We start from the raw sequence: 13,403 nt of genomic DNA, 5'->3' as shown, positions 1-13,403 counted from the left end.
GTGACAGTAGTTTGAGAGCAGGGATGGATCCAGGGAAAGTTTTTTGAGGATAGGGGTTACGATGGCTGTTTTTAAGATGGTGGGAATGGTGCCAGTGAACAGGGCATGGTTGCTGAGGTCTGTGAGTAGAGGGGCAAGGAGGTGGAGCTGGGAGGTAAGGAAAGAAGTAGGGATGGGGTCGAGGGTGGGGGTGGTGGGTTTCAGTGCATTATAATGGTGGTGAGAGAGCAGGTTCGAAGGTGTGGAGGGAGGGATGGGTATGGGCCGGAGTGTGAGGGGGGATAGGGAGGGGGTTGCAGTTGTAAGGGCAGAGGCGGATGAGCGGATCCCCTCGATTTTGGTCTCGAGGAAATCTAGCAGCAGGTTGTTTTTTCACTTATCAACCAAAATAAAGCACCTTGTGATTTCCTGAGTATGCCCCACTCCTGCACTGACGCGTGTAAATACAGTGACTGCTTTTATATTCCCTAAAACAGCAGCTGCAAAATATCCTGCTATGTTTTTTAAGTGATGCATCGCAATAATTATTACAAAAACTTCACCTTGGTTGTCCATTAAAAACACGGTGATCCTAGCTGGACAAGTAACGGGAAGCTTGCCAGACAGTGCTATGAATGGCAAGTTATGTAGTTTCAGCTGGTTAAACTCCAATTCATGTTCTCAGGCTTTCCAAGGCTTGATTCTAGCCAACATGTGCCTAATACATTCTGGAATTAAGTTAGCAGAGTGCGGCCCTCCAGGGAGACACTGTATTCCATTCCAGATGTAGGGTAATTTTCATGTGTAAGCAAACATACAGTATGTGAAACTCACAGTCTGGTTTGGGTACTTTTAAGCACGGTATGTGTCACACTGACCCCAAATGATATTATTTAGTCAGGTATGCATTACCTGTGCATTTTTTTGATTGGAACAGCACAAGTTGCCGTGATTGTTTTCTGTTCAATATCTTAAGTTGATCCTTTATTCAGATACATTTATAATAATTAGGACAAATTGTAAGTTTATTTTTATTATATACAAGATACCTTTTAATTAATGGTATGTTGACTGCACTAAATCCAGTTGTGATTTATTCCATGACTGCCAGTAATCATCAAGTTCAGATATTCAGTGCCTGCGTAATTTATAGGTAAATTAATAGGGGATGTGAAAGGGAGCATGGCAGACGAGCTTCAACTGCTAATTACAAAACAATGAAATGGGATGATAGTATTTTAAACCAGCCCTGTCCAAGGTGCTGGTGGTGGAGAAGACAGAAAGGCTGGGGCAGCAGGAAAGTGGGGGGGACAAGCTCTTTAATATTGAAAAGCTTATTCTCTTCCACACTTAATACTTCCTGATCTCATAGGGAGAATGTTGTGTTGGGTGTGCTGGTGTTTTTCCGAAATACAACTCTAGGTAATTTATCACCATTGACCTTGAAGAGGCTGGAAAAAAACGTGTGAGTAATTCTATTGAGTGTCAATGAGATGAACACAAAATCAATTAGCAAGGTTTCCAAATTGAAATGCCATTATCACTACATGGATCCGATTTCATTGTTTTGTAATTAGCAGTTGAAGCTTGTCTGCCACGCTCCCTTTCACATCCCCTATTAATTCACCTATAAAATACACAGTCACTACACTTTAAATCCTGTGAATCTCTTCGAGACATCCTCCTGCGTGAAAAGGCGTCATATCGCTTGAAATAATTATTATTATTAATCAGCATTATGCATAGTATTCCAGTGCAATTTCAAATCCTATCTCAACCATGTTGGAAAAATTAATAATTAATAATCTTGCATCGGGGACAGTGTGCTGTGCATATGTGCTGGAAAATATGATTCTATTACAAATAGAGCAAAACTGCCAAAATTGATTATGGAAAGAAATTCACTTCTAAATTATGACTGAATTTAAGAATTTTTAAAAATTCTGCACAATCTCACATTTTCAGCCAGTGTTCTTAAAGGTAAAACTATGGAAGAGAATTAAAGTGGCTTTGATCTAGTAAACCGCTCATCCTCTTCAACAAAAAACAGCTTAATAATTTTTTACAAAGCATTGATTCTTGATTTGGTGTTGAGTTACATGGAGTATACAACTTGTTTAGGAGATTAGCAACTAACAACGCTGTTTAGATTAAGATTTCAAATTAGTGAAGCTTTAGCAAATACCTTTCATTTCACAGTTCCTGTTAAAGACAATCCTTACTCTGTCTTTGATTGCTGGAATGCAGCCTGTCAGTCCAGTGTTAGGCTTCAATGTCGGGAATCTGAATATTTGTGGTCAGTGTGTATTAACTGCCTGAGAGCCAGGTGCAAAATGTAATACGACACACTGGTGCAGCTACAAGGATTTGTATCTCAGCAAGCTTTCTTAACCACTAATGTGGAACTTGTGATTGATTGATGGTCTATTGTGAAGGGTTGCATGTTATAGTGCAACCCTCGTAGCATCACCATCGCATTGATAGCATTATTAATTTAAATCCTGATCATCTTACACTGGTTTAAGGAAACCTAAATCTCCCATGGTAAAGTTGTGCTAAACCTACATGCTAATTTTAAAACCCAACTAATGATCCTATATGTAGCCTGAGAATATTTCTATTAAAGAATCACCGGAACACAGACTTTGGCTGCAAGTGTTCGCAGCGTACCCAGAATGAATTTGCTTTGCTAATGTATTGTCACTGGATTATTCTAATCCAGGTTTTCCTGATGCAGTAGAGCGCACAGATTTTAGACTCTGGCGATACCTCATAAATCTAATCTTCTCTAACCTACCAGTTCTAGCTTTGAAGTTTTCATAGTGCGTTCAAACTATTGTTTGTTTTGGTGTGAAAGCTACAACACTTGTCTTTTACCATCAATCGAAATTGTGTTCATTCAGTGCAGTTTGACATAATATGTGGCGTTTTGTAGTTTCATTTCCTGGTTTATTGTAGCAGCCAGGGGAGACTTATCTTAAGACTTTTCTTTTAACACGCAAAATCAGATTCTCACATCACCATTATTTATATATAGCATTCCCTTCTTCATAAATATTGATATTGCTGATTTCCTTTTCTTCTCCTGTTGGCAGAATAGATGATGAATATTGTTACGAAAATATAAATATTGCAAACCAAGTTCACAGTTAATTGGGTATCAGTTATTACTCTGCATGATGGTGCTATCAACCACCTTAACATTGCTGTTTAGGTAGTTGACATTTGCCATTAATTTACAGTCTGGCATGTTCTTGTCTAATTAGCTACCCAGAGCTGTATAATGCCTCCTATGAGTGACTGAGCTGAAAGTGAACTTATTCCTCCCACACTACCTCCAGAGGGACAAAATAGCCCATCATTTCAGAGAATTCCTTGAATAATATAAGAGGGTCCTTTTACCGCAGATTGCTGGCTATGTGTTGCAGCAAAAATAACTCCTTCCATTCATAATTAAAGTTGCTACTCAAAGGGCATTCATTCTCTTATGGCAAATATAATTGCCCCCTCCTCCCTTAATAGATGGATAGTCGTTCTTATTAGATCAAGACAATTAAACATTTTAAAACAAAGACAAAATATGCCATTAGGTTTTTTTTTGCAGGGTAGACCTGAAATTAATATTTGTTGTAATATTTGGGAACCACTGTGTGGGGGTGGAAGTGCTATAATCATAGAATCATTGAATTATACAGCACAGAAGGAGACCATTCGGCCCATTGTGTCTGTGCAGCTCTTTGAAAAGAGCTATCCAATTCAATCCCACTCCCCTGCTCTCTCCCCATAGCCCTACAAACTTGTCCTCCCCAAATAATTATCTAGGATAATTCCAGCTCGGTTTTTTTGCTCTTGTTATAAAAATGTTCTAATTTGTGAATCCACCCAGTGCCGTCTACCTGACATTTGCCCTTGGAGAGAAGCCAAAGCTGTTACTGGCATTATGTAGTGGGGGCTGCAGAATAGTCCACTAGAAGGTAGCAGTGAGCAATCAAGATCAATTGTATTGAAATGCTTATTAATGTGATCCCCATCTAACTGTGTTGATTAACTTAGACATCTGAGAGAAAGTGCCAACAGAAAGCTTGTTAAAATTCAATATTTACATCCATATGGTGTGGGTGTGGGTTGAAAATGCAGCATTCTCCTTACTTCCCTCCCCTGTGGCTTTCTTGTTGGATACATAAAGCAAGCTCTTAATGTAGACCACCTATCAGACATGCCCACCATGATATAAGATGGAGTCCTGTTGTTCAGTGATTAGAGGACTTGCCTCGCAAGCGAGAGACCTGGGTTTGATTCCCGGCAGGGAGAAACGTTGAGCAAGTTTCCTTACTCCACATGCCTCTGTTTACCTAGCAGTAAGTATGAATCCGGTTGTTAGTCAATTGGCGGATCGCTTTTCCGGGGGTAATAATTCCTTGAAAATAAATAAAAATAATGGTCACTCTATCCACACCTGTTTGTGAACACTTCTGTGCACAATTGGCTGCCAGGTTTCGTCCACAAAATGTACAATCAATTCACTTTACAGTATATTCTGTGAAGTGCTTTGAGATGTCTCAAAGTCATGATAAGGCGCTATATCAAATGCAAGGATTATTATAATATATGGGTTTGTATTTTATAACTCAACACAAATAGGGTCTAAATCCCAGCAAAATGGTAGGAATTTGAATATGTGGCAGCAACTCCCTCCGACCCAATCTACTTTTGGAATTTTTCCGAAAGTTGGTGTGATGTGTGTGACTTGTTATCAGAAGACATTCACTCTTGGATCTTACTTAAGGAATCCTGTTTGAAAATTGCACGTTTTAGACTCCAATCTCATTTCAGTCTGGACCTTTTAAACCTTCCAGGAAATGCTGTGCAGATCAGTGATGTTTTTATCATCTTGAATTCTTACTGAACTGATGAATGAAGAATGTGGAGTCCTGTAGCTCAGTGGTTAGAGCACTCGCTTTGCAAGTGAGAGACCTGAGTTCAATTCCAGGCAGGGCGAAACCTTGGGCAAGTTTCCTTACTCCACACGCCTAATAATAATCCCTCCAAAAACCAAAAACAATAATAAAATTGGTCATTTTCAATCTACGACTGTTTGTGGGACATTGCTGTGCGCAATTGGCTGCCGCGTTCGCCCACAAATATACAGTCAATTCACTTTACAGTGTGTTCTGTGAAGCGCTTTGGGACGTCCTCCTGACGTGAAAAGCGCTATATCAAATGCAAGGATTATTATTATTATTATTATAATGGCCACAGATCATAACAATCAGAAGTAGAAATATTTGTTTTGCATTGGTTGAGGTGCATAGATTCCAAGTTTAACAATCTATGTAACGGAAAATAATTTGGCAATATCTTTTGTAAATATAAGAAACCTTTTGAATTATGATTTATTTCATGCAAACAATTTTTTTGAAAACAAAACTTTCCAATTGTTAAAACAATGTGACATTTTAAAAACAAGCAGTCTGTCTTGCTATTGAAGAAATTGGTGTCAGCATAGTATTATGAATTGAAAAGCTCCATTCATTGCATCATGAATCTTTCTAGTTTAGTTTTAAAAGCTGCTATTTGTATCGTATTAGGAATGGAGTCTGAGAACAAAAAAAACACTTTGATCTTCAGTTAACAGCAGAAGTACCGGTAGCTGATAATACACCTGCCAACACCTGTTGTCATTGGGTCTTGTTGAGGTCAGAAGGGCAACAATTAGCAGTGAACCTTGCCCAAGTCCCAGATCGAGCCATGTTGTGTCAAAGAGAAGAAAAAGGTTAAACAAGCAGTGTGTACCGTAAAGCCTTGGGAAATGTACTTTGTTTGTCCAAAGATTGAGTTAATGTCTAAAGGGCAAAGGGGCTGCAATGCCTTCAAAATAAGAAAAGAAAAGGGTCAGATAGAGAATAGAACATTAAATTTTATCTGCAAAGGATATTTGACTGATTGTCAGGAAGACAAAATAAGGCCACTCTTTGCTGATGTTAGAGATTATCTGGATTTAATCTGGCTTTTTTTGTTTCCACAGTATTGAATCGCAGGGATTTAGCTTGTACTTCTCTTGATGTAGTACAGATTCAAAGGGGTTAATCATTGATAAATACACAAATTATCATAACCTCAGGTTATATCAAAAACAATAATAAATTGATCATTTTCAATCTACGACTGTTTGTGGGACATTGCTGTGCGCAATTGGCTGCCGCGTTCGCCCACAAATGTACAGGCAATTCACTTTACAGTGTGTTCTGTGAAGCGCTTCGGGACGTCCTCCCGACGTGAAAAGCGCTATTTCAAATGCAAGGATTATTATCTGCTGAGAATCTGGAGTTGCAGGAAAGCGTTTTTACCAATGTGAAAGCCCTGGCTATGCTACATGCATAGTATCTACAGCATCACAACAGGCCATTCAGTCCCAGTAGTTTTCTATATGCTGGTCTCTATATGCCACATGAGCCTCCACCCATCTATTTCCCCCCCCCCCCCCCCATACCCTTCTAATAATTGTCTTCAAAATGATAGAAAATAAGAGACTGGCCATTATAACAGATTATTTTGTTACAACTTTAGGAACTTTAAGCATGTTACACCATACTTTTACTTTTTGAATTATTTCTTTATAAAGGTTGGTTTCACGCAGTGCTGATTATCCTTTGAGATTCTGTGTTGGAGAGAAAGTGAATGCTACCTTCAGACAGAAAGATGTAACATCTCAATCTTGAGTCAGTCAACCAGAAATCAAATGCATCTTGGGTTTCAGTTAGCTCAGAAGATCAAAGCAAAGGACCACTGTGTGAAATTATTTTGTCTCTAAACACAAGCAGCTGTCATGTTGGGGGAGAAGGAAGAGCAACACATTTGAAAAACAAATGACAAAAGAGACAATTTTAGAAAACTAGTAAGGGAAAGTAACAGTTAAACATGTGCTTCTTGTAGAAATGAATGCTACTATTCTAGTCTCCAGAGTAATTTCAGATTTTTAATCTCTAATTTTTCTTCTCTCACAGGTGGGTGGGGTTAGAGAGGAATTAAGAAATTGCAATCATTCGGTGGGTGTGCTGTGATTAGCATGTTTTTGAAGTCTCCTTGTTAACTTTATTAAGTTTGCAATCAATCACTCTTTTTGTTAAAGCTTTGCAAACTTGTATTTACTTCAGTGACCAGAGTAAAAGCAGAATGAGAATTGGAGCAGTTTTAGATGTGTTCAATTGGTATTCTTGTCTAGTCTCCCATGATCTGATGGGATTACTTCTTATCATGGTGATTAATTCAGACACGCAGTCTATGAAAGGTTAATACCATTTGTGATGAATTACTTGTCTGTTTTGTTTTTTGCTCGTTTGCCTTGGTAATATAACCCATTGTATTGTCACCAGCCTCAGTGTCTGCAGTGATGCATAACAATTTACAAAGCCATTTCCTGCCATAAAATGTTAAAGGAAAACCTTTGTTTTTTTAAAAAGTTTTGCATGTTAGTGGATATGATCATAGCATAATACACTGACTAATGGACTGTGTGTCAGTATTTTTTAGTCTTATTTCGAACATTCCTGATTCATATTTGGTCTGTGTCTAAATCCGTTTTACCAAATGTGTTTACTGAACAGATTTGAGTGTTAACATGACTAGGGATGCATTTGATAAAACTGCAGTTAATTCCATCTCCTTAATTCCATCTCCTTAATCCTGTAATAACAGTGACTAAAATACACGCGACCTATGGATTCTCTTATATGCTTCCACCCTTCTTTTACACTTAACAATGGCCAATATTTCCTGGCTGTAGTCTATTTCAACTAAATCCATGTTGCTGTACTATACCCGTCTAGCAAGCTTTCCCACTGCTTGTCCAGCTAGGACCACCTTACTACTTATTAAGGCTTTGGCTTGCAGGGATAATGCGAGTTGAGTGGGAAGAGTCCCTGCCTCCAGTGACTGGTCTGCCCTTCGAAGTACTACCAATGAGCCAGGCTGTGCTGTTAGCCGCAGAACCCTGGAATACTGCGGACCTGCCTGGCTCAGCAACCGGACTACCGAGACAGTAGACTGCACAAACTCCTACTATACTTAAAGAAGTGTTATAGAGGATTGATTCTGACATTTTGTTGCCAAACATGTCACCTTGGAGTCAGTTCAGCTCCAAGGAGACCCCATTTAGCTCTCCCCACCCCCCCCCCCCCCCCCCCCCGGAGGATAATCACTGGTTGGTCATTTGACATCTGACAAGTGCGGGCTTGAGCCTTCAGTAGATGGATGGTAGGTACCAAGAACTCCCTATGAGCTTCCTGGTGGACAGTACAGCTCAACGTGAAATGCATGATAGCATTGCCACCATTTTCCTGTCCGCAGCTCGGACACATGTTGAGCGATCGTTCAACCAGTTGGAAGTATGAAGTTTAAGCAGCAGGTGCTTACCTCTCTGCGGGCCAATCAAGGTGGATTCTAGGCACTGAATGTATGAACTCAGACTCCAGGTAACGCTTTCCAGCAGCTGTCGTCCCAAGAGTTGCCTCATCAGCTATCTGTCAGACATTTGCCTTCAGCGGGGTGGGAAGATCTTTACGGGACAGCTTGTGACTTGCCAGCCACCTCCATGTTCTCAGGCTCCAAGTCCAATACCGTGGACCAGGCCTAGGCTGCACAAACTCCTACTATACTTAAAGAAGTGTTATAGAGGATTGGTTCATAAAATGTTTTGTAATGATTTCTCTTCTAAATGGACAGATCATCATGTATACTGATTCTTGTGGAAACTGGATGGTATTCGACGGCGTCTTCAGGACCAAAAGTGAATGTTTATACAGAGATATCACATAAAGCTTATTAGAATTGTATGAAAAAATGAGCAGAAGGAGGGCATTCAGCCATCAAACCTGTTCTGTCAGGTTTTCATTTGGTCAGACTAGTGTGTGACACATAAATAAATCCATCATTATGCTAGTATCTAGACCAGACAGAGTTTGATACGTGTGCACCTACACGTGAAAATTCCTATGTGTTGGAATGGAATGCGCACTCTCTTTCCCCACAGGGACACATCCTGCTTACCTAATTCAGCAGTGACACTCACGGTGACAGTATGACCCACAGGTCAGGTATTTTTTGTACTTAAGCCATCTTCTAGCAGGAAGCGTTCGTGATCAGGACTCCCACATCATGTCACTCATCACCTGCTGACCTCACTGGGTATGTGTACAGGAAGTCGGTCAGTACACAAGAAGTTGGCTATGCTAAAAATGGCCGACTTACAGGTCATCAGTTCACTGCTGATCTCACTTCCTACACACTGTGCACTTACAGTAAATAATGTCAGTAGTGACCTGATCAGCCCAAAGATGGACATTTTCTAATGTTGGCAAGGCAGCCGGTCTGTTTTTCCAAGTCAAATGTGGGTTTATTGAGCAGAACCCACATTATAAGCAAATTATAAGGGGGGCCTCGTATAAGAGGATTTTAGTTTACCACATTTGAAAAAGTTTTTGAATTCAAACACTGGATACTGTTTTCAGTTTTGCTCAATGTACATGACTACTTTACTACTTTTTCTTCTCCTTTTCCAGGTGATAGAAGTAAAGCTGGATATGATCGTCCCTATTCGGATGGCGAGGACTCGGATGGTCAGGATGAGGATGACAATGACGTAGAGGATGATGATGAAGACAGCCAAGGGGAAACTGGACTCTCAGCCAGTCCTTCAGTCACAGCTAGTCCTCAGCACCACATACAGAGACATGATCACCAGCTTGATACACTGAACGCTGCCTCTGCCTCTTTAATTGAAGATGTGGTGAGGATAGCAAAGGCGCCCATTGCACTGCATACTGCTAGCTTGGAGGTGCTGCCTGATGCTTGGTTCACACAGATTGCTACGGATCCTGGAACCAGCAAACTGAAATCAAAAACTGACTCAATCCATCAGCGTCTCACTGAAGAAGAGAACAGCAACCCAAAGACTTCCCCTGCAGCTAGAGATACAATGTCTGAGGATGATCACAGCTCTCCCAGCCACCTGCTCTCACCTAACAGACAGCAGGAAAATATCGGTCCAAAGGTATGTGGTCTATGTCAGGAAATGTAACCTTGTCCAACTCAAAAGCTCTGGCTATTTTAAGTAACTGCTGGTTTGTTGTATGGTAGACTTTACACTTTAGTTTAAGCAAATGTATTATCTTAGTAAAATATTGTATTAGAACCAAATATTGACATTTAATTTGTATTATGTTGTCATAAAATTGCATGTGGAATCTTGTTAGAATTCCTGCCAATCTATGGGAACTCTTTTCTGGGAGTGGATCATATTAGAGCATAGCTTCTGCTGGATAGTGAGACATGCTCACAATTACTGGAACTCATCCCTTTACATACTTGGTTCCTTACGAAAGAACCCTATTAAGAAATATCGCAAATTAGACCCCAGAATTTTATCTGAATTAAAAGCTTAAAATTCCTAACAAATTGGGTGATATACTTCTAAACAAGTTATCTTCATTTGACACTCTGTCCCAAGCTTTAAGAAAGCAAGAACCATTGAAAGACACTCGTTTGAAGAGTAGGAATAATAATAATAATCCTTGCATTTAGGCGTGCCCTGCATTGCCAGAGGTGCCGTCCTTTGCGTGAGACATTAAACCGGGGTCACACCTGCCTGTTCATGTGGCATTAAAGATCCCATGGCACTACTTAAAAAGAGGAGTGTCTTGCTGTGTCCTGGCCAACAATCTCCCAGATAAAATTAGACATTCATTTCATAAAATGCAAAATACTGCAGGATGCTGGCAATCTGAAACAAAAACAGAAGTCTCTGGGAACAGGTCAAGCAGCATCTATGGAGAAAGGAAAGTCAGTCAACGTTTCGGGTCCATGACCCTTCGTCATTTCATGGTTGTATTTGTAGGCAAACATGGAACTAATTTGCACACAGCAATCACTACATTTTGTAGTTGAAATCCTGTGAAGCACTTTGAGATGTCTTGACGACATGATAAGGTGCTATATCGAATGCCAGTATATATCGAATGCCAGTATTGTTATTATCTTTGTGGAAATGTAATGTTTGTCTCTGTTTGTTCTCAGGTACCATGCTCAATCCGCCTGTCGCCACATCCGCAACTAGGGTCGGCTTGGACTAATGATCCTCTGACAGCATCTCTCTCTCCTGCCTCCAGCTCCCGCAAGTCTGTGGGGCTACAGTACGAGGTATCAGATGAGGAGCCACCAATGAACATCTTCAGCCACCTCCCCCTTCATTCCCGACAGCAGAGCAGAATGCCATACAGCATGGTGCCAGTAGGGGGCATACAATTAGTTCCTGCTGGCCTAGCTGCTTACTCTACATTTGTACCCATCCAGGCTGGACCAGTGCAGCTCACCATCCCTGCTGTCAGTGTTATCCACAGGACAACAAGCCCTTCCTGCGACGAGGCCCTGCAAACAGAGGCCACGGCCAAATCTTTAGGTGTTTCGGAGATGAATACAGTTTTGCCATGTATTCCTTTTGGCCAAGTCAGTGTGTGTGGTTTGCACAGTATGAACACCTCAAGTTTACAAACTGTTGAGCCTTTGGGCCTGGAGACATTAAACATTTTATCGAGTTCAAATCTCGGTCCACAGATAAACCCTTCAGGCCTTGCACTTAACTCTGTTGGCCTTCAAATGCTAACCACCAACCCACAGAATCGAAGTACCCCTAGCCCAGGAGCACAAATACTGAACATGGCACCACCAGCTTTTATGCCATCAATGTTGGGAGAAATGGGTCAAAGTACTGAGACTCATTTTACCAACAAACTTTGTCAAACAAGGTCAGAACAGATTCCCATTAGCCTTCCTGTTACAGTTCACGTTAGCCAGATAACCTGCACATTATCCCCTCAGGTTTCTCCTCGAATTCAAGCTTGTTGTCCCAAGGACGTGTCAGACACTTCTGTCGCCTCGGAACACGGACAGCCACATAAAACCGGAGAAAGGCAAAGGTCTCAAGCCGATGGAATCAGCAAAACCAGCCATCGTCAGCCACACAATAACAAATCTGCCACAACAGACTCTGACACAGGGCAAGGCTTAAAGGGATACTCTGCAGAAGTGACCAAGTCTCCAGTCCGCCAGGCTGCTTCCCCAGAAAGAATTGTATCGAAGCCTGTGGGAACTACCCAGCGACGAGTCACTGTACAATACAGTGATGTCAGCAGTGATGATGAGGACAGACTAGTAATAGCAACATGAAGATTTCAGCAGGACCTTTTCATGCTATCACTTGACATTTAAAAAACAAACAATTAATGTTTTTTAACTGTACAAACTCTTTTCCTGAAAGCACACTTTCTGATATAGATATTCATGTTTGTGCAATCGTAAACTTAAGACCAACTTATAAGATGAACAATGTCTTTTTTTTCTCGTCCGCTCCAGCCATTTTTGTACATGTTGTATAGACAATTGTGCCTTTCAAGTTTCTCGTTTAGGAATTGTACAGACTATAAAATATATGAAAAGTAGTCGCTTGTGCTTACTAAATGATTTTTTTTTAAAAATTACAATGTGTGGTGTCATAGTAAGAAAGAAACTACATGTTGCACTGATAATGTAAATTTCTATGGCTATGGGGCAGTGTTTCTGTGTACAGGCGTAGATTGTATACTCATTTATATTTATTGTATCCATTTTGTGGTCTTGGCACATGACCAATTCTTTCATGTGCAAGGGAGTAGGTTTACATCCAGGGAAACTATCTCTCTAGAATAAACATGATCAAATGAGTTCTTTGTTGACAGAAATTGCTTTATTTATTTTCCTCTTTTCTCCCTTCGGTTTGTATTTTGGGTAAACGTAGCGAGCAGAAATGAAGGTATTATAAGGGTTTCTTTTGGAAAGAGCAGCAGTAAGCCACGTACCCTGGAAGGTTAGCTGATCATTGAATTAGCGGTTAGGGTCCTACAATTGGTGTTAGGGATGGAAAAGGGGAAAAATCAGCCAGGGTTCTTTCTCCTGATCTACCCCCGGGTAACTGCTGGAAGAGCACATGCAGGATATGATTGGTCTTGTCGACGATGCAATGGTAGCAATTTTAAGAGGTGTTCCTGACTTTATTCACGTATGTTTACAGAAAACAAGTGAAATCCCCTTTCTTTGGTATGTGAAAAATTCAAAGCTGTCCAATTTTCCCCAATGACTGAGCATGTGGTAGCTAAGAAAAAAAGAGGATTATTGAAAAGCCTCCATCCGTGCACACTGAATAGAGTGCACCCTTTATTGTTTGGAGTCTAAACCCTGCAGAACCCAGTAACATTCTGCTGAGCTGCTAATGAATGAAATGGAACACAATTTAGATATCAATTAGCAGCTGCCCATGTAAATCTACAGAAGGCAAAACAAGAGATTATTACTCAATTTCTTTGCTCACCGTTATCTCCAGCAGACACTGAATACAT

At 40.6% G+C, this 13,403-nt stretch overlaps 1 protein-coding gene across 3 annotated transcripts in view; it reads left to right on the top strand.

The window, feature by feature from the left end:
• The window catches only part of hivep1 (HIVEP zinc finger 1), a 132,561-nt gene extending 119,830 nt beyond the window's left edge, over positions 1-12,731 (top strand). For all 3 annotated transcript variants that reach the window (XM_042332396.1, XM_007906375.2, XM_007906378.2), the window contains 2 exons: positions 9,537-10,027; positions 11,050-12,731. In XM_042332396.1, coding sequence (XP_042188330.1) covers positions 9,537-10,027; positions 11,050-12,198 — 1,640 coding nt within the window. In that variant the 3' untranslated portion in view covers positions 12,199-12,731. The remainder of the gene's footprint in view (positions 1-9,536; positions 10,028-11,049) is intronic.
• The last annotated feature ends 672 nt before the right edge of the window (positions 12,732-13,403 follow it).

Source organism: Callorhinchus milii, unplaced genomic scaffold (assembly GCF_018977255.1).
Source record: "Callorhinchus milii isolate IMCB2004 unplaced genomic scaffold, IMCB_Cmil_1.0 Scaffold2, whole genome shotgun sequence".
Taxonomy (NCBI): Eukaryota; Metazoa; Chordata; class Chondrichthyes; order Chimaeriformes; family Callorhinchidae; genus Callorhinchus; species Callorhinchus milii.
The sequence above is the reverse complement of the archived record's forward strand: the minus strand, read 5'-3'. Positions and strand labels throughout refer to the sequence as shown.